Genomic DNA, 27,066 nt, shown 5'->3' on the forward strand with positions numbered 1-27,066 from the left:
CAAGAAGCCAAATCTAGGGCACGCCAGCCTAAGTTTCAGTCCTGGTGGTGCCTGGATCACAAACTTCCCAGAATAAATCAACTTGGGCCCTAACTTTAGGGTCCACGCTGTGTATTTTTCAAGTTGCATTCCCTTCCACCCATTCTGATGGAGCTGTTGCTAGGCAAATCTGAGTCATATGTAATGTGCTTCAAATACCTGTGGGATATTGTTAGTTTTTGACACTTTCTTTTTGTCCCACTCACCCTTGCATTTTCTTGCACTAATTTTCATTCAAAGCTAAACTTAATTATGAAGTACCTTAGAGTTCAGTCTCAAACGTCCACTGCTATGAAGAAAACAAAAAATCTACCCTTGTCTTACGGAGTGGAGTGACGTCAGGGGTGGGGGCGGAAGGTCCTGGAGGCTGCCTGCCTGTTTCCATGGCTGTGTCCCTTGGCATCAGTGTGCCTTTGCGGCCTCCCCTGAGCCTGCCCAGAGCAGGGGCTGGCTGTGGGAAATTGGACAGGGGTGAGGGGATGGAGAAAAAGTAACAAACAATGCCGCCAGCCAACTAGAGATTTTTGAGGAATGCCTCAAACGCTCTCTAAAGGACAGAGAGCAGAGAACCCATCTATGAATAACTAAAAGCAAAGGAAACTTCAGACCCAAACATGGGCATTAACATTTTCCACAGAAGGAGTAGTACGTAATTGAGTCCGGAGTCAAGATGGAGAGAGAGGAAGTGCTGGGGCATTCCTTGGGAAGATGCTTTTAGGACTGCGGGCCCCTCCCCAGTGTATTAAGTGTAGAAGCGCTCACCTACAGGCTGAAGCCCAGAGGGTAGGCAATGCCCCAGGAAGCCACCGTCCTCAAGGTAGGCAGGAGCGCCCATACCTAAGGTACACAGCTTGTATCCCAATCACTGGGGTTATGTTACACCAAACAGGATGGGCAGAGGGTGTGGGATTCTCAAATACAAAGATGAGCACACAACCAAGAATGGGAAAACATCTGGGGAAAATCAACACCCTGAAAGACAGGCACCAAATTTAATTAACAAAAGAACTAATACCCAATAAAAGAGAGTTAATACAATGAATAGAAAAAGACTAGAATACAGAAAATTAACATCCCTAGAGACATTAAAGAGGACATCTCATCCATGAAAAAGAAACAACTAGATATCCCAAAAGTTTTAATTTTATTGACATTTTAAAAAGATAAACTAAATAGTAGAAACAGATAAAAGATGCGCTATAGGGGCGCCTGGGTGGCTCAGTGGTTTGGGCTGCTGCCTTCGGCTCAGGTCATGATCTCAGGGTCCTGGGATTGAGCCCTGCATCGGGCTCTCTGCTCCGCAGGGAGCCTGCTTCCCTCTCTCGCTCTCTCTCTGCCTACCTCTCTGCCTACTTGTGATCTCTGTCTGTCAAATAAATAAATAAAATCTTTAAAAAAAAAAAAGATATGCTAGAAAATCAAACAATTTTATAAGAACACAGTACAAAAAGACAAAAATAAAGTGTGAAAGAAAAATTAAGAGACTTGAAGGATAAATGTGGGCCAATATTTGTGCAATAGAAACTCCAGAGAATAGAACAGACACAATGAAAGAGAATGATGATGATGATGATGATGATGACAGAAGATTTTCCAGGGCTAAAGAAGAACACAAACCTTCAAATTGAAAAGGGATACCTACTGCTTTAAATGGGATAGATGTTAATACTGACCTATTTAAATGGATTAAATATCCAACCTGTCAGAAAATATCTTGACTCTGTATGCACACAGTAATAGTGATTTGAAATATATAAAGCAACAACAGAGAAATATAAGGGAAAATTGGCAAGTTCAGAGAAATCAACTAGATGAAGTAAATAAAAATTAAGTAGGATCTATTGCAGTAGTTTGCTAATGAGCATAAAAATTTCCTGCCTTATTAAAAACGCAGATTCCAAACAGTCCATTAGGACCCTACGACCCACCCCCCCACATCTAATTCTGTATCTTTGAGTGAGAAATTTCACATTTTTAATAAGAAGCCCAGGTGATTCTGATGTGGGTGGTCTGAGCTATACTTTAAGACTCACCAGGTTAAATACTCAATAAATAGCTTGACTTTCTAGATACATAGAGAACTTTGTACCAAAAGAAGAATATTATTCTTTTGAATAACATGGAGTAGTCATAAAAATGATCTGGTAGACAAGAAACAAAATTTCAAAAGCTCCCAAAAACCAGAAACCAAACAAACCATCCTCTGATCATAATATAGTATAATTAGAAATTACCACAAAAGGACAGGAAAAAAAAAAAAAGACAAACAAGAAAGCTATTTACTTGGAACATTAATAAAAACTCTCCTATATAAAGAGGGAACTCCCTCCCCTCCCGAATCACAAACCAGTTAGAATTAAATGATCATGAAAACACTACACACATCGCAAAATTTGTGGGATAAGGACAAAGCAGTATTTGGAGGAAAACTTATAGCCTTAAAAACTGTTGTATTAGAAAACAAGACTGGAAATAGATGAATTAAGTGCTTAACACAACAGGCTGTAACATGGGGTGGGGAGAGAACCAAAGCAATCAATTAAAGCACCAAGTTTAGGTCAAGAATCAAGATAAAAGTAAAAATGAACCAAAACTGGGGCACCTGGGTGGCTCAGTGGGTTAAGCCTCTGCCTTTGGCTCAGGTCATGATCTCAGGGTTCTGGGATCGAGCCCCACATCAGGCTCTTTGCTCAGCAGGGAGCCTGCTTACCCCTCTCTCTCACTGCCTGCTGCTTTGCCTACTTGTGATTTCACTCTGTGTCAAATAAATAAATAAAATCTTTTTAAAAAATGAACAAAACAGAAGCCAATAAATGAATGAGTGAAAAATAAGTAAATGATGAACTAAAGGGTTCCTCAATAAAACTTAAAGCTGGGTATGGTTTGGCTAGGTAGGTGGAGAGAGCTTTACATGTTTTACTCACCTCTGAATAATTTCACTCTTTTTTAATGAGAAAGCACTCATATGTTAGATGTCATATTAAACGATACAAAATAATGTACAAATACCTAAGAAGTCCTACGTAGGCTATAACTGCAAGAAATACATGGCATTATTTATTCCAGTAGTGACCTAGAGGTTAGTTAGTCTTTACTTTCATTAAGACTGCAAAGGAAGCGTTAGTAACTCAGATACCATCCGGTGCCTTGACGTACAGAAATGCTCTATTGGGTGAAAGAATCACTCTATCTCTCACTTCTGGACCAGCATTTCATGGGCAGTGAGTGCTTGCTCAGCACCATTCCCCATGAATCATTCAAACTCATTACTGAAGAATTCCTGTACAGCTGGCGTTATGCTGTCTGACCCTCCTGCCCAGGGCACGGCCTAATGCCATCAGTCAGGCTGTCCTTTGGTCTGAGCTGTCTAGCTGGGCATCTCTGGGTACATTCAGGGCACCTTGCCCCCCAGTGGCTCTGGGTACCAGAGGTGCTAACTCCAGTGTCCCTGGAAAGGAGAAAGACCTCTCCTTCCTCTTGTCAGGAAGACACAAAGCTTTCTAAACCAGTGGTTGCAAGCCAGTGGTCTCAGGCCGAATCTGGCCAGCCATATATTTTGTTTGATCTATAGAAAATAGTGAGTTAGTAATCAACATTAAAAAAAATTGGGGGGGCACCTGGGTGGCTCAGTGGGTTAAAGCCTCTGCCTTCAGTTCAGGTCATGATCCCAGGGTCCTGGGATGGAGCCCCACTTTGGGCTCTCTGCTCAGCAGGGAGCCTGCTTCCCTTCCTCTCTCTCTGCCTGCCTCTCTGCCTGCTTGTGATCTCTGTCTGTCAAATAAATAAATAACAATCTTTAAAAAAATTTTTTTGGAGAAACCAAGCACAAACAAACCCAGATACCTGGCTTCTCTGAAAGTTAGAAAGCCTGATATCACTGAGCCTCTGTTTCCACACAATAACAGCCAAGCTGTGTTGACAACACTGTTCCCTCTGCCACAACAGCTCCCTGCCATGCCCTGATACCCAGGCCAAGGGATATTACCCGCTTGTCTCACTATGTCATGTAAAATACTCAAATAATTCATAATAAAACAGGACGCCCAGGGAAGGTGGTGAAATAGGAAGATTCTAAGCCCACCTTGCCCCACGGATACAACTAGATAACATCCACATCAGTGTAAATAACCCAGAAAGTGACCCAAAGATGCAGAACAGACTCTCCACAGCTAAACCCAGAGAAGAGGCCACATTGAAGAAGGCAGGTGGAGCAGGGATGCAGTCGGGAGCTAATCGGACCTGTGGGACTGTCCGTAGGGGAGACAGAGGGAGGGACATCGCAGGTGTGGAGAAGGGAGAGAAACAGACCCTCCCACAGGCACCCCAGCCTAGGGAACCTGTGTAAGGAAGACAAATCCCCATAACATATGGCTTTGAACACCAGAGGGGCTCAATCTCACTTATAATCAGTGAAGCTTGACACATGGAGCTTTAAAAAGTAGTTGCTTGGCTCTGGGAGATACAAGAGAGTGAGAGGAAACTGAGTCCTTGTCCTTAGGGAGACAGCCCAGAAGATACAGCCCCGAAGCAGCAATTCAAAAAACGCGTAGGGTGAACGGGTGCGACATGTGTTTGCTAGTGTCACGGTGTGTGCCAGAGGGGCGGGAATCTTAGCAGACTTCTCCAGGTACAAAGGAGCCGATGAGTGCCATTTCCCTTACCTGTCCCCCAGTCTAGACACATAGACACCTGTGGGGACCAGCACAGCACCAACCCCTTCTAGCTTGCTTACAGTGTGCCTGCCCCTAAGTTCTCCTGTGGACATACACCCTCCAATATGTCCTTGGCTGGAGCCCATCCAAAGTGGTGTCACAAGCCTAGGAGTGTGCAAGCAGCCCCACTTGGTAGGGGCCAGTACTGCTAAAAGTGACTCTTGCCCCAGGGACAGAAGATAATTACGTACACCAGTCCACGTGTGGCTCCAGCAGTGGGCTGGGGGCAGACATCTGGTCTGTGCAAGCCCCGCCCACCAACAAAAGCTTCTCTGAGACAACACAGGGAAAGCTTCCTATAGTTTGGTGCTACTGCATTTCTGGCAAATGCTGGATATGACTCAACTCAAGCCCAAGGCGGAACAAGATTGGCCTGCTAACAACAGAGGGACCAAACACTGCGCTCACTAGGCAAAGAGAGCCACTGCAGACGACTGGACTGACAGGAGCACCAGCTCAGCTACAACAGGCAGGCACATGCAACACACATAGGAGACATCCTTGAGGTTCTGAAAACAGGGGACATTGCACTGCAGGCCACCACAGGACCTCTTCTTTGTAAGGCCACTACCTTCAAGACCAGGAGATGTAGCTGACTTTCCTAACACATAGATAGAGGCACAGAGAGTTAGACAAAATGAGGTGCCAGAAGAAAATATCCCAAATGAAAGAATGGGACAAAATCACAGCAAGAGACCTAAATAGAACAAAGACAAGAAAGTACTTGATAGAGAATTTAAAGTAATGGTCCTAAAGATACTCACTGGACTCAACAGTGGAAGGCTTCAGTGAGACAAGAAAGAGATAGAAAACATAAAAATGAGCTAATCAAAGAAGAACGTGATAACTTAAATGAAGAATGCACTCGAAGGAATGAATTGTAGGCTAGAGGAAGGAGAACAGATTAGTGACCTGGAGGTCAGAGTAACGGAAAGCAAGCTAAACAGGAGAGAGAAAAAGTAGTAATAAAAAATGAAAATGGGGCATACGGAGGCGAAGTTGGTTAAGCCGATAACTCTTGATTTCGGCTCAGGTCATGATCTCAGGGTTCTGGGATCAAGTCCCGCATCGGGCCCTCTGCTCAGCGGGGGGTCTGGTTAAGGATTCTCTCCCTCTCTCTCCCTGTCCCCTATTTGCTCTCATTCTCTCTCTAAAATAAATAAGTAGCTCTTAAGAAAAAAAAAAAAAACCCAGTCATAAAACAAGTAAAAAATTGGTAATAAGTATATACCTATCAATAATTACTTTGGAACAAATGCTCTTATCAAAAGACACAGGGTAACAGAGTAGATAAAAAAAGCAAGACCCATCCATATGCTGCCTACAAGAGACTCATTTCAGACATAAAGACACAAGCAAATTGAAAGCAAAGGGATGGGGGCGCCTGGGTGGCTCAGTGGGTTAAGCCACTGCCTTCGGCTCAGGTCATGATCCCAGGGTCCTGGGATCAAGCCCCGCATCGGGCTCTGTGCTCAGCGGGGAGCCTGCTTCCTCCTCTCTCTCTCTGCCTGCCTCTCTGCCTCCTTGTGATTTCTGTCTGTCAAATAAATAAATAAACCTTAAAAAAAAAATAAAGCAAAGGGATGGAAAAGCATTTATCATGCAAATAGAAGTGAAAAGAAAGCTTGGATAGCAGTACTTATTCAGACAAAATAGACTTTAAAACAAAGACTCTAACAAGAGACAAAGGACACTATGTAATCACAAAGGGAATAATCCACCAAGAGTAATAACAATTGGAAATACTTACATAAGCAATATAGGAGCACCTAAATACATAAAGCAGGAAATAATAAACATAAGGGAAGTAATCAATAGTAACACAATAATAGCAGCAGACTTTAACATCACACTTATGTCAATGGACATATCTTCCAAACAGAAAATCAACAGGGAAACAGTGGCTTTGAATGAAATATTGGACCAAATGGGTCTAACAGATATATTCAGAACCTTCTATCCTAAAACAGCAGAATACATGCTCTTTTCAAATGTACATGAAATATTCTCCAGAACAGACCATATATTAGGTCACAAAACAAGTCTCAATTCAAAAAGACTAAAGTCATACCATGCATCTTTTCTGACCATAATGCTATGAAACTAGAAATCAACCACAAGAAAAAAAAAAAACCTGAAAAGAACACAAATACATGGAGGTTAAATAACGCACTACTGAAGAAGGAATGGGTCAACCAAGAAATCAAAGAAGAAATTAAAAAAAAATACATGGAGACAAATGAAAACACGATGGTCCAAAACCTTTGGGACACATCAAAAGCTGTTCCTAAGAGGTAAGTTTATAGCAATACAGGCCTACCTCCAGAAGCAAGAAAAAGCTCAAGGAAGCAACCTAACCTTATACCTAAAGGAACTAGAAAAAGAACAAACAAAACCCAAAATCAGCAGAAGGAAGAAAATAATAAAGATTAGAACAGAAATAAATGAGGGGTGCCTGGGTGGCTCAGTGTGTTAAGCCTCTGCCTTGGGCTAAGGTCATGATCCCAGGATCCTCGGATCGAGCCCCACATCGGGCTCTCTGCTCGGCGAGGAGCCTGCTTCCCCGCCCCTCCCTCCACTCTGCTTACTTGTGATCTCTCTCTCTGTGTCAAATAAATAAATAAATAATCTTAAAAAAAAAAAAAAAAAAGAACAGAAATAAATGAAATAGAAACTAAAAGAATAATAGAACAGATCAATGAAACCAGGAGCTGGTTCTTCGAAAAGATCAACAAAATTGATAAACCTAGCCAGACTCATTGAGAGAGACACGGAGAGACAAAATCAGAAATGAAAGAGGAGCCACAAAAACAGACACCACCAAAACACAAAGGATTACAAGAGAATATTATGCAAAATTATATGCCCCCAAATTGGACAAACTAGAAGAAGTGGATAAATTCCTACAAACACATAACATCCCAAAACTGAACCAGGAAAAAAACCCAGAAAATTTGAACAGGCTGATTACCAGGAAAAAATAAAAAATTTGAACAGTGAAATTGAATCAGTAATCAAAAAACTCTCAACAGACAAAAGCCCAGATCAGTTGGCTTCACAGGTGAATTCCAGCACACATTTAAAGAAGAGTTAATACCCATTTTTCTCAAATTATTCCAAAAAGTAGAAGAGGATGAAAACTTTTCTAATTCATTTCATGAGGCTAGTATTATCCTGACACCAAAACCAGATAAAGACATTACAAAAAAAAAAAAAAAAAGAATTGCAGGCCAATGTCACTGATGAATACAGATGCAAAAATCCTCAACAAAATATCAGCAAACCAAATCCAACAGTATCTTAAAGAAATCATTCACCATGATCAAGTGGGATTTATTACTGGGCTGCAAGGATGGTTCAATATTTGAAAAACAATCAATGTGATACACCAAATCAACAAGAGAGATGATAAAAACCATACGGTCATTTCAATTGATGCATAAAAACCACCTGACAAAGAGCAATATCCATTCATGGTAAAAACCATCAACAAAGTAGGTTTAGAGGGAACATAGCTCAACATGATAAAGGCCATGTATGAAAAACCCAGGACTAACATCATACTGAGATAAAAAAAACTCCGAGTTTTCCCCTAAGGTCAGGATCAGGACAAGGAAACTAGAGAAAGGATGTCCACTTGCAACACTTTTTTTTTATTATTAAGATTTTATTAATTTATTTGACAGAGATCACAAGTAGGCAGAGAGGCAGGCAGAGAGAGAGGAAGGGAAGCAGGCTCCCTGCTGAGCAGAGAGCCAGACACGGACGGGTCTTGATCCCAGGACCCTGAGATCATGACCTGAGCTGAAGGCAGAGGCTTCAACCCACTGAGCCACCCAGGCACCCCTGCTCTCACCACTTTTATTGAACATGGGACTGGAAGTCCTAGCCATAGCAATCAGACAGGAAAAAGAAACAAGATGCATCTAACTCGGCTAGCAAGAGGTCACTAACCGCAGACAACATGATACTATATACAGAAATATCTAAAGACTGCACTAAACAACGACAAGAACTGATAAATTAATCCAGTAAAGTCACAAGATCCAAAATCAATGTACAGAAATCCGCTGCATTTCTATACACTAATGATGAGGTAGCAGAAAAGGAAATTAACAACCCCACTTACAACTGCACCAAAAAGAATAAAATACCTAAGAATAAACCTAACCAAGGAGGTGAAAGATCTATACTCAGAAAACTATGCAACATTAATGAAAGAAATTGAAGATGACCCAAACAAATGAAAAGATATTCCATTCTCATGGACTAGGAGAACATTGTTAAAATGTCCATACTACCCCAAAAGCAATCTACAGATTTAATGCAATCCCTATTAAAATACCACCAACATTTTTCAAATAGATAGAACAAATAATCGTAAAATTTGTGAGGAACCACAAAAGATCCCAAATAGCCAGAGCAATCTTGAAAAAGAAGAAAAACACTGAAGGTGTCACATTCCCAGATTTCCAGATATACCACAAAACTGTAGTACTCAAAACAGTATGGTACTGGCACAAAAAACAGACACACAGATCAATGAAGCAGAATAGAAGGCCTAGTATTAAACCCACACTTATATGGTCAATTAATTTTCAACAAAGTGGGCAAGAATATGCAATGGGAAAAAGACAGTCTCTTAGACGAACAGTGTTGGGAAAACTGGACAGCAACATGCAGAAAGAATGAAACTGGGTCACTTTCTTATACCACACACAAAAATAAACTCAAAACAGATAAAGGACCTAAATGTGAGACCCAAAACCATAAAAATCCTAAAAGCACAGACAGTAATGCCTCTGACATCAGCCGTAGCATTATTTTCCTAGATCTGTCTCTCGAGGCAAGGGAAACGAAAGTAAAAATGACCTGCTGGGACCACATGAAAATGAAAAGCTTCTGGGGCACCTGGTGGCTCAGTTGGTCAAGCATCTGACTCTTGATTTGGGCTCAGGTCATGGTCTCAGGGTCCTGGGATCAAGTCACGCATCCGGCTCCCCATCAAGCGGGGAATCTGCTCGTCTCCCTCTCCCTCTGCCCTTTTCCCCCAGCTCTCTCTCTCTCTCTTTCAATTAAAAAAACAACTCTTTTTTTTAAATAACAAAAAGCGACTGCGCAGCAAAGGAAACAATCAACAAAATGAAAGACAATGTACTGAATGGGAGAAGGTATGTGCAAGGGTTAGTATCCAGAACGTCAAGAACTGACACAACACCAAAAAAAAAAAAAAGATCTACTTAAAAAATGAGCAGAAGACATGGGCAGACATTTCTCCGTAGAAGACTTCCAGAGGGCCAACGGGCACATGAAAAGATACTCAACATCACTTTGATGTAAATCAAAACCACAATGAGATCGCACCTCACACCGGTCCCAATGGCTAATATAAAAAACACAAGAAACGATAGGTGTTGGCAAGGATGTGGAGAAAAAGGAACCCTCATGCACGAGGGAGCCGAAGCTGGTACAACCAGGATGACGGCTCCTCAAAAATAACTAAAGAATTAGTATATGATCCCATAATCCCATAAATATTGGGTATTTACCCAAAGAACAGGAAAACACACATTCAAAAAGATACACGTACCCCCATGTTTATTACAGCATTATTTATAATAGCCAAATTACAGAGGCAACCCCAGTGTCCAATGATGGATGGCTAAAAATGTTGTGACACAGATATCTGATGGACTATTACTCAGCCATCAAGAAGAATGAAATCTTGCCATTTGCAACAACGCGGATGGAGCTAAAGAGTATTATGCGAAATAAGTCCGTGGAAGACAAATACCATGTGATTTCACCATATGTGGAATTTAAAAAACAAAACAATGAAAAAAAAAAAAAAGAAAGAGACAAACCAAGAAGCTGACTCCTAGCTATAGAGAAAAACAGCTGGTCATGGCGGCTGGCAGGGGGTGGAGATTAGGTGATAGGGATTAAGAGTACATTTATCATGCTGAGCGCTGAGTCATGTACAGAATGGTTGAATCACCGATGGTACACCTGAAGCTAATATAACACTGCAGTTAGCTACACTGGAATTAAAATAGGGCAGTGACAGTAATGACCCCAACACAGCACGAGGCCAGCCAAGGAGACACATCTGTGAGCTGAAGCAGACCCCGCAGCCCTCTTGGCCACACCCTCTTCTATTCATCACCGTATTTTACTTTCACCTTAACATCCAGCTTAGTTTTTTCAACCCATAACTCATAAATCCTCTGCTACAGGCCCCTGTTTTCTCTGAACTGTTTTTTTTTTTCCAGTTTGAAACATACTTTGAATGTGACTAAAGTGAGAAAAGCCAGATATGAAGGATTCGTATTCATTTTCTTAATGATGCTTTAATTACACAAAACGCTTTTCTGTTTACCTAAACTTCACCTCTTTAAACAGTCAAACCCTAAATAAAATAATTTTCTATGAAAATATTTCTAGGGCCACCTGGGTGGCTCAGCCGGTTAAGCGTCTGGCTTCCGCTCAGGTCAGGATCCCAGGGTTCTGGGATCAAGTCCCACATGGGGCTCCCTGCTCCGTGGGGAGCCTGCTTCCTCCTCTCTCTCTGCCCCCCCCCACCCTGCCTGTGCGTGCTCTATCTCTTTCTCTCGAGTGCACACATTCTTTCTCTCTGTCAAATAAATAAATGAAATCTTTAAAAAGAAAAAGAGAGAAGGAAAATATTTCTAAAATACATTAGGACTTTCTCGCCGCCTTAAAACATAATTTTGTCTTCCCTTGATCCTAATGGTCAATGTTCTGGATAGAAATTGATCTGTAATAGAGGAGATGCCATCAGGAGCTATTATGGTTTTGTGTCTTTCATTTATTATTTTAAGCAATATCCTCTGCCACCGAGTTTCTGGAAGTACAAATTACGGTTTTGGAGACAAGGGCGGAGCTCCCTCCCATCCTTTTCTGGCTTTTACGAATCTCTTGGATTTTTGTTCTTGTTTTGTTTTGTTTTTTACTTCACAGTCATCTCACTTTTATATGACGAAGAAAGATTTGAACTTCGAATTTTAAAATTCCTTTCTTTTATGGTCCCAGACCTAATCCACAAAGTCCAAATTATCTCCAAAACTTTCCTTCCATCTGAGGTAAACTGAAATCTTTAGGTCTTCTGATTCAGAATCACTGGGAGTTCTTCTATTAAAAATACAATCTTCTAAAAAAGATTTATCTATTTAATTGAAAGAGATCAAGCAAGCAGGTCTCCTATACAAATTCCATTAACTTAAAATGAAATCTAAAATATGTATTTCAAACAAATATCCTAAGTGATTCTTGGGCATATCAAATTTTGAGACCCGCAGCTCTGTCTTTTCTTAAAGCTCCGGGTCTCAAACATTGCTGCAGATTACACTCATGTATGTTGGTGCTTTAAAAAACAAAAACAAAAAACAAAACAAAACGAAACAAAAAAATGCGTGAGCCCAAACCCAGGATCCGAATCTGAGCCTCTGGAAGGTAGGACATGTGCATTTGTGTTTATTTAGTTCGCTTTTACTTTTTATGTCACGTTTATTGTAGATTTCATATGCTGTTTGTAGGAAACAACAGAGACAGATCCCAATCCCATGTACCCCCCATGGTAACACCCTGCATAATTATGAAGCAGAACAGCACAACTGGGAAATTAACATCAATACAATCCTACTCAGCCTTTCCAACTACGTCTCCTTTTTTTTTCTTTTAAGATTTTATTTATTTATTTGATAGACAGCGAGAGAGAGAACACAAGCTGGGGGAGTGGGAGAGGAAGAAGCAGGCTTCCCGCAGAGCAGGGAGCCTGAGGTGGGGGCTCGATCCCAGGACCCTGGGATCATGACCTGAGCCAAAGACAGACGCTTCACCCACTGAGCCACCCAGGTGCCTCTCAACTCGGTCTCCTTTTAAACTTTTCTCTTTCTTTCTCTGCTGATGCTTAGCTCTGTTGAAGCAGAGTATCTTCTCCTTAATGTGCTAGCTTCAAAAAAAATAAATAACTTTATTTAAAAAAAAAAAAAAAAAAGCTAAACCCACAGAAAACCTACCAGAATTGCAAAACGGAAGGGTATCCTGCTCCCCAAAAACCCTTCACCTACACCTTCACCAATTCTCGGAAGACCTGAGAACGAGGACCTTCTCTTCCATAAACACAATATAATCCTCAAGTTCAGGAAATTTCACATCGATACAATATAATACAGCGAGTTTTCAAATTTGTCTTATTTCCCAAAGCATCCCAACACTCAGAGCAGTTACCACCCTGACACCACCCGGCCCCGGCCCCACCGCAAGGATCACATGCGGCCCAACTGTGGTATCTGGTTAGCCTCTTTTAACTGGAATAGGCTTTCTCGTGCCGCCGATAGTTCTGAAGAGCCCAGCCCAGCTGTTTCGCAGACAGTCCCTCGATTTGGCTTTGGCTGGTGGTTTCCTCACTGGATTTCATTTTTGAAAAACATTTTTTCATCATTGTTCCCAGCTCTGGGTTTGCTACGGAGAGGTCTTCCGGATCCTAAGCTCAGCTGACAGATGGCCACCTCTCGGCCCCTCGCTTCCCGGCAGCACACCAATTATATTCAAAACCGACCGCTGCCCCTACAGAGAACTGGGCACTCCGGGGAGCAAAAGTAGCTCCGCGGAATTCCCAGCCTACGATCGTTAATTGCAAGGAGTAAGGAGTCATTGGGTCCGGGTTTCCAGTCTGGGTTCCTCTGAGGCCTGGCCTCCTTTCTCTCCTACTTAGCACTTGAGTGCCTGGGTGGCCCACTCATGTGCCTCCGGCTCAGGTCATGATCCCGGGGTCCTGGGATCGAGTCCCACACTGGGCTCCCTGCACAGAAGGGAGTCTGCCTCTCCCTCTACCCCTCAACCCTGCTTGTGCTCTCTCTCACACACACTCTCTCTTTCTCTCAAACAAATAAATAAAATCATAGGAAAGAAAGAAAATACCTAGCATCTAACTCCCAGGGTTAACGCAGGAATGGAGGTAACATACTAACACAGTGCACAGAACTTAGGAAGGTTCACTTAATACAAGCTTCCACTATCTTTAAAAAAAATAGCATTGGGGTGCCTGGATGGCTCAGAGGGTTAATCCTCTGCCTTCAGCTCAGGTCATGATCTCAGCGTCCTGGGATCGAGCCCCGCATCAGGGTCTCTGCTCGGCAGGGGGCCTGCTTCCTCTTCTCAGCCTCCTCTCTGCCTGTGTCTCTGCCTACTTCTAATCTCTGTCTGTCAAATAAATAAAATCTTTAAAAAAAATAAAAATAAAAAAAATTTTAAAAATAGCATCAGGTCAAATTTCACATGTATTGTTTTAAAACTAGTGGGGGACCCGAGGTTTTTGTGAAAGCCACATCTGGCTGTGACTAGCGCCATCTTCCCAGGTGTAGGGGAAGATGCTCTCATGGGGCCCGACCTCCAGCCTAGCGGCCTGGTTCTGGGAGAGACCCCGGCCCTTCGTGGGGACATGAGGCTGAAATGCATCTTACCATCACATCCTGGATAGTTAAGAGGATCCTTTCTTTGTCGGTTTTGCTCGCAGGGTCAGGGCATCCGTGGGCGTCCAGAAGGGAGAGATGAAAATCACAGGGCGTGGTGTCAGTGGAAGACTTGGTGCCCTAGGGACAAGCGGAGAGAACAGGTGTGGGGAAAGCGACTCCCGTCCCTGAAGACGTGCCGGGTCCCTTGTCCTCTCCGCCGGTCTCCATGCCTCCCAGTTCCCTCCTCACCTCCTCCTCCTCCTCCGCGCCAGCTCCCAAAGCTGACTGGGTCAAACCCATCCCTGCCTCCCCCACATCACAGCAGGCACACGGAAAGTAAGCAGACTTGGGCCGCCCAACACCTAAACACTGGCTCAGTGAGGACCGAGTGAGGGCTGGTGTGGAGGTGCGGCTACCACATCTGGTTGAATAAAAAAAGGCAGGCTTATCAGAGAGGGCAGAGGGACTATAATCCCATCTATGGGAAAATAACAATAAAAAATAAAGGCGGGGGGCCTGGGTGGCTCCATCCAGTTAAGCGTCTGACCCTTGCTTTCCGCTCAGGTCACGATCTAAGCGTCTTGGGATCAAGCCCCTTGTTGGACTCCAGGCTCAGTGCTGGGCCTGCTTGATAGTCCCTCTCTCCCATTCCCTATGCCCCTTTCCCCCCAATAAATAATGAAAATCTTAAAAACAAAAAACAAAAAACAAAAACAAAACAAGGCAAAAACGGTCCTCACCGGAAGTTATTTATATGGTCATCTAAAACAGAAGTACCCATGCAACGGCACAGGTTTTAAGCCTCACCGCTGAAATTGCTGAAGGCGGACTGAAGGCGGCAGGGCCCTGCTGAGGACCAGTGGGGCGGGCTGAGCCCCTGGAGGAGGCCCGGCCAGCGACGGCAGCAGAGAATCTCCGTGGCACCCGCAGGGGCTGAGCTGTCATGGGCCTCAGCAGAGGCCACAGGGGGAGGAGCTGCTGGGGACACACAGCTTGTGACAGGTGTTTAGTTGTTTCTAAACACAGCCCGTAACAATGATTTGAGATCACTGAACTGTGTTGGGGGCAAATAACCACTTCACCCCACTTCAAGGTCCACAGAATGGAGGGAAAACTCACAGCCGGTAACAGAACTCGGGGACTGGCTAGCACTCACCAGGAATGGGCCGGGACTGGAACATTCCAGATCGACCACCTCCTCTTGGAATATAATCAATACATATGTATAATGAATATAAGAAATCTTTATCCTGGATAGGGTATACCCATCTATGGTCTCTGGGGCAGCGGAATGATGAAAGGACTTTTATTTTCTTTATTATCAGTTGAATTTGTTTATATAGACTGCACATTATCAGGGGAATAAAGACATCTTACTAATAGAGCAGAGTGCGCACTTTGTTTCATTCCCGATACACAAATGCCGCCCTATTATCCCTTGCAACACAAAGCCCAACATGACTGAGACCTGGCACTCTGGCAGAACTCTCTGGAAAGAGGCGTCCTCTTTTTGCTGGGGTTCCTAAGCTGCCCAGGACCCTACGGTGGCTGCCCCTCTAACTCAAAGTAGAACCCCTCATCTTTACGACGGGCCATCTGAGCCTTGGCCTCACCTCGTTTCCTTGCCTCTTGCTCACCCAGCTCCCAGGCACACTGATGTCCCCCCTGCACCCCAGTCTCAGGGCCTTCGCGCCTGCCGTTCCTGCGCCTGGCAAGCTCTTCCCTGCAGGGCTTGCTCCCGGTCTTTCTCCGGAACCACTCCCAGGGCATCTCATCTTTTTCCAGCCCTTTGCCGTCGCTCTGATCAGCCTTGTCGCCTACTGGCACAGGACATACTGTTTATTGTCTGTTTTATCTTCAGTGTCTAGAACGGTGCCTACAATCTGGAGTCGGGACCGTGGCCCGTGCAGCGCACACCTGTCCCCGGGGGCGGCCGCTTCTCAGCCCCAGTTGCTGCTGCCATGTAAGGACGGGGCCCCCAAATGTTCGCCTGTTTCAAGGCAAGCCCCCAATTCACATTCTGACATGGAATCTCCTGATTCTTAAATGTCAGCTAGTAATTCTTTCAAAAGCCCCGTGCATGTCAACGGGCTGGAGGCCAACCGAGCATGTCTGTGGCACGCCGGTCTGTGAACTCACAACCGCCAAGAAATTGAAGATCACTAAAGGTATGAAGGAAGGTGGACAGGCTGGTGTGTTTCAACAGTGAAGGTCAGATGAAAAGTACACACACACACACACGCATCTCCTTTTGCTCCATTTCAGAGCTGCACTCGCAAACAGTGTGAGGTGGCTGAGTATATTTAGCCACACGCCTTTCTCTCTCTCTCTCTCTTGTTCAGATTGCATCTCTATGGCTTCTGCCTTGGCCGAACACTGGCGTCACCATTTTACTCTTTCACTTAGCAGGAAAATAACTCCAAGGGGAAATCGACTGTGAAGCCTTACGGAGTGCCCCCTCAAGATGGGAGGGGGGGGGAGAAAGAAAGAGAATCAAGCACTCAGGGTGGAGAAAATGAAGTGTTGGCAGAGTGCTGATTCTGAGCACGCGCGTGCGCACACAGGAATGCTAATGGAAGCTTTAATAGCTCGTGAGGGGCAGGCTGTCTGGGGCTGCGGGGAGCCTGGGAGCTTGCAAAGGCGGGGCGGGGTGGGGGGCACCAAATGGCCAAAGGAGGAGAGAGGGACTACCCCACTTCCTGCGTGAAGGGCCAAGGGCGTGCACACGTTCTCCGACAGGGGGCGTGGCTGAGCCTGCAACAGACTGAACTTGGGGATGGACCCAAGTGAAGGGAGACTGAGGCTGTTTGCACAGACATGTGCTCAGACCCTGAGCAGGGACCTTCTGTTGATTCAGAAGCGTGTATGTGTGTGTCTGTGCGTGTGTGTGCGTGTGTGTGTGTGTTGTGTGGGAGGTGAGCGTTAAAGATAGTAAAGTCCACACCACAATTCTGCCTACTGTAAAATCTCATTTCTAGGGACTGGGTAGGGAACAAGGTCATTCATTGGGTCATTCTATTAAAAAAAATAATAATAACTTTAAAAAAGGATGTTCTTTTTTTTTTCCCCCAGGAAGACAGAATTTCCAGTTTATTTGCAGACTGTTGTGGCCAGGATGGGAAACAAAGTGACCCTTTGCTCCTTACCTGTCCTCCGTGTGCCAAGGAGACACAAACGGGCGGCACCTGGGAGGAGTGTGTCCTGGACGCTATTCCCGTGGCTTTTACGGGTCACATGTTTGTCTTAAAGGGACGGGGGCAAGGTTTTTGTTCTTTGAGGGAGAGCGTCACATCTGCGGCCCGGACCCACGGCAGAGCATAGGCCCAGTGAATGGGGCAGGGTTTGGTTTAGGGGCCTGACTTTGTCCAGCTGCTGCTAATAATTTTGCTTCTATATAACCACGGAGATGATCTACACACTCATTCTATGTATAAAAGCTATGCCCTTGGAATAGAATGCAACCAACCACCCCTGGTTGCCCCTCGCCAGGCCCATTGCGCACACCTCCTGGCCTGCTCCCTGCCCCTCCAGCCTTACTTCATCCCACACTCCCCGACTCACACGGGGCCGCGGGCTCCTTCCACACGTCCAGCCTCATGGCATCTGTGTGCTGTTCCCTCTGCCTGCAGTCCTTTCCATCAGGTGCTGTCCGCCCTCCTCTCCCCTCTCATCCAGCTTTTAGGACTCTGACAAATGTCACTTCCTCTAGGAAGCCCTCCTGGATACCCTAGAAGCTCTCCTGAGCCCACCACGCTTTGCCCCCACCCCTCAACTCCCTCCGGCGGTAGAGGGATTGTATGCTGCTGCTACTCTGGGGTCAGACACCAGCCTTCCTGACACCTGGCCTCCGGGGACCTCGTGGAGCATCCAGCCTGTGGTCTGGGTGCTCACTACAGTGTGGGAGATGAATGTCGCAGTGAAAGAACTCAGGGGCATATGGAAGGAAGGTCGCCATGTGCCCTGAGAGCCGCTGTGACACCAGCAAGGCCAGTCAGTCCTACCTGTGGACGGTCGCCAGCAGCACCCTGGGCCTTGGCCGTCTCATCTGCGCATGCCTCAAAACCTTCAGACGAGCCCAGAGGAGGCTCAATGTGGAGCCGCGGGCCAGCTTCTGTTCTGATCTGCACCGATTTCTAGGCAGAAGAAGATGGTTTCAGAAGCAATGGAACAAATGCCTCGATTCCTCCAAGGGGTGAGCACCTTAGGGGCAGACCGTGAGGTGGCAGGTCCCTGTCCCCCAGCAGTCATGTTATGAGGCATGGTGGCCCGGCACTGGCTTGCAAGGGCCAGCCTGGTGGGTCCTGCCCCCATTGCTCAGAAGTCTTTCCTGGTTGCTACCACAAAAAGCATGCTCAGTACGATTTTTTTTACTGATACTACCTTATCAATAAAATGTTAGTGCATGATAAACGTCCCCAAATTGGCGTAGTGATCCAATGGGTTTAGGAGACCCTGGGTTTCCCCCCACCCCCAGGACTTCTCAGGGCCAGGGCCTGGGTGCGGGGCATAAGCGAGGCATGACATTTTCGAGGGGTTACAGATCCAAGAGCAAGGGCCTCCTTAAACTTCCTGCTCTGGGCCTCGCTCTAGGGAGCCCCAGCTTCTGAGAGAAGAGATTGGCCAAGCCATGTGTACTGAACGTAGAACCCCTCTGAGGGACAAGGAGTTAGACCCTGCCTTTCCCCTCGTGTCCTGGGTTCGAACCCTCCACCCCGTAAAACTCCGCTGCCCTGCAGGCTTGGTGAACCGAGCTGTTATCTCAGTGAAGGACACAATGCAGGGCCTTAGTGCCGGCGGGCCTCTCCGTGGTAGGACTGAACACCTTCCTCAGCCACAGTCACGTCGTTCCCCACCACCACCACCACCACTAGCGCTTTCACACTAGTGGCACTCCTAGTGTGTCAGAAGCTCACTTAGTCCTATAGCAACCCCGGGGGGAAACTGAGGCATGAGGCTGCATGCCTCTCACCGAAGGTCACACAGCTTAGGAAGCCGCAGAGCCTTGATCTGAACCCCAGCAGGACGGCTCCAGAGGCCTTGCTCTAAACCAGGGGTGGGTCAAACGCTTCCCGTAAAGAGGACGTATTTTAGGTTTTGCCTGCCCCACGGTCTCCATCACAGTATTTAACTGTCCCACTGTCATTTGAAAGCAGCCACAGATTTTGCCTAAGTAAATGCGCATGGCTAGGTCCCCAAAACACTTGATTTTTAAGAACAGGCTATGGCCAGATTCAGCTCAAGAGCTGGAGTTTGGCCACCGGCCCCGGTACTAAACTGGCCTGCTGGACTGTCCCCAGTGGGCACGTGAAAAAGAAATGTGCCCGGCTTTGAGGAATGTGGCCTTTGGGGAGACGAGAGGGAAATTAAGAAATTTCCTGAGACTATCGAACACTCAAAAAAGTAGGCAGGGGCATGGTTATAGATCATTCGAGAAGAAGATCTCGGCAAGAAAGAGTAAAGAAAAAGAGAGGCTGGAAAATGCAGGTGGGGAGTCCCCTGTCCGAGAACGGGGAGAGGCAGAGGGGCAGAAGGAAGCTGCTCTGGGACACTTTCCCTTCGCCTGGGCTGTTCGTCCCTTGGCGATGCCCCCACCCTCATGCTCCGAGTGTGGCCACCCGGCCTCCCGGGCTGCATCAGCTGGCTCTCAGAGCATCTCCCGCGGTGGCCGAGGTCTGTACGGAGGGGAAGCAGTACACAGAATACCTAAAACCTGGGGCTTCCTGGCCAGGAGACTCCTGAGAGCTTCCTTGCCTCGGGCCAGGATGAAGCTCTGAGGGCTTTGAAGTTCATCTCCAAGATAGATTTTCAACCATAACTCCGGGGAGGGCAGGCTCCCCCCTCCTCCACAGGAATCACTCAATAGCGCCCAAATGCTTTAATGCGAGAGACACAGAGGGAGAGAGACAGACGGAAGGAGAGAGAGCAGGACGGCGGGATAAGGGGAGGCAGTGTGGAGGGGGAGGGGCAGAGGGAGGGGCGCTGGGCACGGGGCACAGCCCGGCCCCTTCACGGCTCTCTGTTCCTTTATCTAGAAAGGGAAGGCCTAGACTAGGACCTCACTACTCCATGTACTCCACCGGTGTGTGCCCCAGGAGCCTTGGCTTCTCCTGGGGAATTTTGTGAGAAAGGCTACATTTCAAGCCCGCCTTAGAGCTAGGCATCAGAACCCGCATTTCCACAAGAGCCCGGGTGACTCACATGCACACTGAAGTTCCAGTAGTGTGAGCCGAAGTTTTGTTGGCAGGTGGGGGGCTGCTGTGCCCACCTATCTCCTCCCTTCACTGCCGTCTTCGGGCAAAGGCGCCCTGATTTTCTTTAGGGAGATCCTCTTTCTCCTCACCCCCAATCCCAGTGTTCCTGTGGAGCGGAGTCCACGGGAGGCTGGTGTGTATGACAGGCCCAGCAGAACTGAGCACTAGATCCTGCTGGCCCAGAGCGACTAGGTGATCAGTTCAGGGGAGCCAAGAAATGCCAACAGCAGGGTGACAGAATGTAAGGTGGCTGCTGGTGGTGGCCCCCTTGGCATCACACAGAGCAGCAAGGAGAGAAACAGAGTCGAGAGGTGGAGAATGAGCCCTGCTACACTGTCTGAGCACCTGTATCCAGCCATGCCTGAGCTGGGCTTTCCCACTGGCGAGTGAAAGCACTGTGGCCTCAGTGCAGTTCTGCTGGTCTGATCTGAATGACAGATACGAGAACGACCTCCAGGGTCCCAGGAGGAGAGGGCGGGCAGGTCTCTCTCCACTGCCGCTTTCCCATCCTCCGTTTTCCCAGAAGCATCCTCCCCTCCTCGGAGCTTGACACAACTGCTCGCCTTGCCAGAAGGTCAGGGGACGGTTTTGCAGTAGGCATGAGGGCACTTAATTGGGAAATTCTTACTGAATCCTGACTGCATACAAGGTTCTGGAAGCATGTCAAGATAGCAAAAAAAAAAAAAAAAAGTAACCACCAACGGCCTGGCCTTAGGGAGTTCACACAGCACACACCATGGAAGAACACGTTTAGGAAGCAACATCTGACAAAATTAACGTAGTCCAGAAAGAGTTTTCAATGCTGAGTGGGTGCTGGAGAGGGGAAGAAATAGGCTTCCATCTGGCCTGCTCTCCCACCCCAGCCCCAGGGAGGTGGCTCTGCTGCCGCTGGAGAAGATGGGGAGCCGTCTCCCCCACATGGCGACGCCCACCTCCCAAAAGGAGCTCGAGGCTGGCAGGTTCCAACCCCGCCCCCAGGAGGCGCCCGCTCCCAGCCTCCTCCCCACCTTCACAGGCTCACAAGGATGATGCCCGAGCTCCTGGCTGGCTCCTCGCCTGGCATGCTGCTTTACCCAGAGAGGGTGCCTTTAAGTGGCTGCTCTCTCTTGCCTACCTGTGGCGTCCAGACCTGGGTAGACCCCTCGGTATCACCCACGTGCCAGGACAGGATTTAAAATCCAGACACCCCTGTTCCAGTTTGCCAGCCCAAGGCCATGCCCAGAGCGATCTGTGTGTATCTACTGCCCCCTCAGCAGAGCGTTCTAACAGGAGTGCATTCAAGCTTCTGCAGTTGAGAAATATCAAGGCTAGGGGTTGCCCTGTATGGTTGTTCAGGTTGTGCAGTATGTGAGTGGCTCCCCCTAGAGGCAGAAGAGCTCTGAAGATCCTGCCAGGCAGGTTTGGGGTGGGGAGTAAATCTACCTTATTTGCTAGGTTCTTCCCGGATTTGTCTGATCTCTTACAAATAATAGCGCTCGACACTCTTGACAGTCTGCGTCATACAAGGTCGCTGTCAAAGCTGATGCTTTATGGGTGGTTTCATTTATTGTCCTCCCAGCAGGGGTTTTCAAAACTCAGAAATAGATAAACAAAGGAAAGGGCTTCACATTTGTACTCGTGAGCTTTCCTGGGGGTGCTTTAGCTGCCTGGCCCACCACAGAAAACCGGATACAGCAGCAGAGTGAGAGCAAAGCCTCTGCTTTCCATGGCAATGAACTTGCTTTCCGGGCCTTTAAGGAAAGCCCACCCCACAGTAAATTGCTGAAAGGCCAATCCCTTCACTACCAATTTAATGCTAAGAGCCGGTGATGTTCATCAAATCTGACAGCGTTTTGGTAAAGGACAGCTCTGCTGATTAGGCCGTTGTCCACCCAAGTATTACAAGGCTGAGGAAGCCATAAATCTTAATCCAGGGAGAGCAGGAGAAAGATCTGAGGCTGAGAAGGGTGGGGGAGAAAGAACAGCCCCAGCAAGAGCCCATCTATCACTTCCGGCCCAGCCCACGGGTGCCACGGCGGCAGCTCGGAGGCCGACACTGAGCCGCCAGGCCCCTCCTTGGCTCTCCCATAGTTGGAGGGTCCCCAGGAAGGGTTTTCCAGGTCAGGCTCTTAGCCAGTGTCTGGATGACTCTGGGACCTTCTGGAGAGCAAGGATCCCGACAGCCCCTTCCATCAGGGGCATCTCTACCCGAAAAGTGCTTCCTAGTTGGTGGGCAAGACCCTAAGAAGGGAGCTTATTCTACTGGATGAGGTGAAGGTATTGGTCCTGGTCACTGGGAAGGGGACGTGTGACCCCAGGGAGTTTAGGGCAACAGTTGGAAAAACTGGCAAGCTAGCCAGCTGAAGAGGGCAGGGAGGCCACGGAGGGGAGCAGTGCTAGCCGGGGGTGGGCTGAGACTTCGGGGCTCCCTGAGCGCTGGGCCTCCGTGTCCCCTGCTGACCAGGCCGTGGTTAGTGCCAAAACACCGAGTGCCTATGTGGCCCCCTGCTGGGCACAGCCACACAGGAGCAACCCCAGGACTGGGAACGGGCGGTGGGACTTCTTCCGATGGAGTGGCTTTTGAGAACTGGCCACCCCTGGCCACTGGGGATTCTGCTGCCTTCGCCACTGCCAACCTCTGGCTGCCTCCAAGGACAGCGGAGCCCACCCAAAAGGGTGAGGTCGAGACTGCCTTCTTCTCCACCCTATGCACCCCAAAACCTGTCCCCATGTACTTTCTACCAGGGAGAACCTGTCCACTTAACTCCACTACTTGGGGCCAAAGGAAACCCAGTCGGTTCCTCTTTCTCCTGGCAACAGTTCGGTCGGTCCACTGGATCTATCTACTGTCCTGGAAGAGAAGCTGGGGGCCCCAAGCAGGCTTTTCGCTTCTGGTCACAGCCTAGCAGGGCGGGAGAGGGCATCCAGCCCAGGCTGACCGACTGAGAGATTCAGATGGTCTCTTTCCCGCACAGTTTCCGCAAACCAACACGGGAAGACCGGGTGATGACAGCCTGGGACGCGTCGAGGAAGCGGAGAGGATGGGGACTGCAGGGCCAGGGACAGAGCCGGGGGACAAAGGCACAGGCTGCATTAGGCTCACGGTGGGGGACAGGGGAGCCCTGCTTCCAAGTCTCCTGCCTGGTGCTCCTACAGCCCATGGGCCCTGTGGGCACCCTTCAGAACGCAGCCGCCGGGGATCTTCTTAAAACGTGAGCCCAAACACATAACTCTCCTACTGAAAACCCTCCAGAAGATTCTTCGCATTTAAAATGAAATCCAGACTTCCTCCTGGGCTCCTTCCGGCCACTGTGTCATCTGCCTGCTGTGACCTGTGACCCCTGACCCCCACGCTCTGCCTCTCCATCTCTCCACACCGGCCACCCCAGGGACCCTTCAGCCTGACCCACCTTCCTGCCACCCCCACTGCGCCCTCCACTGGGAGACTCCCACCAGACCTTCACGGGGCTGGCTCTGCTCCTCCTCAGCAACCAGGTCAGGGGGGGCCCCCAGGGAAGACTCTGCTGTCCCCCTTCTCTAGAGCGGCTGCCCCCCAGAGCCTCCCCATGACCCCCAGGCTCGAGGGGGAAGTGTGAGCTCCAGGCCAGCAGGGCCCGGCCTGCCTCACTCACGGCGCTGACTCCAGCACCTACAATTGCCCCCACAGGCCACGGGTTCAAAGGCCCCAACGGGCCAGGTGGGAAGCCACGTGGGAGGGGGAAACAGCAGCCAGAGCACAGCAACCAACCGCAGCCACCACGTGGCCTCAGCCCGGGGCGCTAAAGGGAGTGGTGGGGACTGTGGGCACCACAGTCTGCATGTACCCGGCCTCATGGGGCGACTGTTACCGCGCTCTGCTGACGGCGGCCTCAAGGGAAGGGGAAGCCGAGCATACAGCTCTTTCCATTTTTCCAGGGAAGTCAGAATGGAGCTTTAAAAAAAAAAAAAAAATACAGAAAAACTTTTGAATTTAAATGTTAGTGAGTGACTAAGATTCTTTTAAACCGTTTTGAGTCCAAAAAACATTCTCCGGGGGACAAGTTCAGCCCACAGGCCTCAAGCTGCTCACTTGGAAGTCCAGCAGGCCAGTCCTCCGTACGCTTGGACCGGCTGTCACATCTTCCTCGCAGGCGGGGCAGTCCCCCACCGTCCTCCTAGCCGGGACTCCAGGGCAAGAACCCAGCCTTGTGGGATTGTTTCTACCTCCAGAGCCTCACACAGTGCCTGGGTCAGGGTCATAAATGTTCATTTAAAATTAAAGGATGATGTCTTTTGGGACCTGACTTCTAGTCCGCTCACCACACTGAATGCTCCCCGGTTTATCCATATCAAGGGGGAATGTCCCCCAAAACACCGCATGCGGGGGGGCAGCGTAGTAGGGGCGTGGGCTCAACTCCCTTCCGCTTTCCGCCTAGGACGCCTGTGAGTTCAGTAGAGGCCAGAAAGTCGGTCTATGTTTCCCAGATGCCCTTTCTGTGGACGTTCTGGAAGCGAGCTAGGTACAGCCCATCAGCAGGCCTCCTGCAAGCAGGGAGAGCAAAAGTGGGGTGGAAAGAACAGGACACACACTGGCTGATTCTGGGCTGAGCACAGTGGCCGAGGAGACAAGTTTTCAAGGGCCCCAGCCTGGTGGGGCCGGCTATGGGCAGGGCTGACCTAGCAGGCGCGGCATCAACAGAGGCCAAGAGTGGTGGTGGTGGCCACCTGGTTTCCGGAAGCCAGCTAAGGTGACGCGTCCCTGATGCGGACCGGCCACCTGCCCCGCCATGTCCTAGGTAGTGGCCTTCCTGGCAGGCTGTGCTGGAAGGCCGGGTGCCATTCCAGGAGGCCCCCCAGCCTCCCACTCGGGCTCCCTCCTCTTGTCACGCGGAGAGCTTGTAAGCACCTGCTTCCCTTCATCTCTGATTACAACGGCCTGAGTGGTCTCTATGGTTAGGCACTGACTGACCCTGACCGATACAGTGCAGAAGGACAATTGCAGCCTTCACGGCATTAGGAAGCCAGGAAATTAGCCATGATTAGGCCCCGTGAAGTGTGAGACCACAGGGAGAGGTGTGGTGGGGGGGGAGGGATGCTAATTAATCTTAGGCCAAGTCTTTTTAAATTGCACAGGCTCTGGGGCCAGCCGTGAAGTCACAGTCTAAGATGCAAATATGGCTCCTGATAATAGAAGGCACTCGAAACAACTAGGAGGGTCTGAAGTGGGAAGTGGAGAAAGGCTTCCTTAATGAGAAATTAACATTCATTGCTGGGGACAAAAGGAGGCCTCCGGGCTGTGGGCCCCATAGGCCTTGCTCTTCTGCACTGAGATAAGGCTGTGGGATTCAGTGGGCCAGAAAACCCCTTCAGTACTTCATTATAGACCTACAAAGGCAAGGGAAGACCAGTGGGTTTGGGGGTCACAGGTCTGGGGTTCAAACCTCCCTAGTGGCTATGTGGCTCTGAGCAAGTCCCCTTATCCTTCTGACCCTCAGTTTCATCAAGGGCACAATGACAACAGTTACAGACCTACGAGGTGACGGATTGCAAAGACGGGCCAATAAAACTTACAGAAAATTTTCCTAAAGACCCACCCATTTGGCACAGTGTAAAAGATCAGGCCCCCAACGTGGGTGACCACATTAAAAAGGATTACATACCATTGCTTAAGCCTCATCTCAGACCAAGTGAGTCAGAATCTCTGCGGGGAGGGACTGCCAGGTGATGTGAATGCACTGTGGGGACTGAGACCCACTGACCCCAGGCCAAGTGTGAGTAACCACAGGGTAAGGACTACATGGGCAGGAATACAGCACCTGGAGCACAGATCTAGGCTCGGGTTTTGCTGCTGTCACTTCTTAGTGGTTGGCCTTGGAAAGCTCACTTAGCTTTACCGAGCATTCATTTCTTTGGCTTCCTTAAAACAGGAGGAAATTTGGAACTTGCCCTACCAATCTGCCGTGAGGACAAAGGTACATAGTAGGTGCGCAGTAAAAGATAGCTGTGTAGGGGCGTCTGGGTGGCTCAGTGGGTTAAGCCTCTGCCTTCAGCTCAGGTCATGATCCCAGAGTCCTGGGATCAAGCCCAGCATCGGGCTCTCTGCTCAGCAGGGAGCCTGCTTCCTCCTCTTTCTCTGCCTGTCTCTCTGCCTACTTGTGATCTCTGACAAATAAATAAAATCTTTTTTTTTTTTAAAAAAAGATAGCTGTGTAAACAAGTGATCACCACGGGGCTGTGAGTCTGTGCTGGGGTGCCCCATCCCCCACCTGGAGGGGAGGATCATGCCACGGAGAGGGAACTAGAGGACCCACAGACCCCTCTACCTTCTAGGGGCCAATACCACACACAGAAAGGACACCCATGCGGTGCCCTGCCAGACGCACCAAGGCCCACAGGGATTCCCAATGCCGGGATTACGTTTCTGTTCCCACAAGAACCCTGTTCCTTATTCTAAAGCATGAGCAGGGGCCATGCGTCTCGACACTGCCCAGGGCTCCCAGACCTGGTGCCATCCGCGACGCTGGACTTTGCTGGGGGCTGTCCGCGAATTGCGTCTTAAAGCTTCCTCCGCTTCTCGCAATAGGGTTCTCCGTCCATGATCTGCAACAGGGATGAGGGAAAGAGACTCAG

The 27,066-nt window shown here is 48.3% G+C and overlaps 1 protein-coding gene across 7 annotated transcripts in view; it reads right to left on the reverse strand.

Moving 5' to 3' along the window:
• Nucleotides 1-27,066, reverse strand: part of KATNIP (katanin interacting protein) — a 171,752-nt gene that overhangs the window by 87,211 nt on the left and 57,475 nt on the right. For all 7 annotated transcript variants that reach the window (XR_014306480.1, XM_082714557.1, XM_082714555.1 and 4 more), the window contains 3 exons: nt 26,939-27,036; nt 18,229-18,360; nt 14,237-14,365 (listed from right to left, as the gene is read on the reverse strand). Coding sequence is in view for 6 of the 7 variants with exons in the window: in XM_082714557.1 (XP_082570683.1) it covers nt 14,237-14,365; nt 18,229-18,360; nt 26,939-27,036 (359 nt within the window). In the remaining variant the exon portion in view is untranslated. The remainder of the gene's footprint in view (nt 1-14,236; nt 14,366-18,228; nt 18,361-26,938; nt 27,037-27,066) is intronic.

The sequence above is a fragment of the Mustela nivalis genome (genome assembly GCF_964662115.1).
Source record: "Mustela nivalis genome assembly, chromosome: 19".
In the NCBI taxonomy this organism is placed as follows: domain Eukaryota; kingdom Metazoa; phylum Chordata; class Mammalia; order Carnivora; family Mustelidae; genus Mustela; species Mustela nivalis.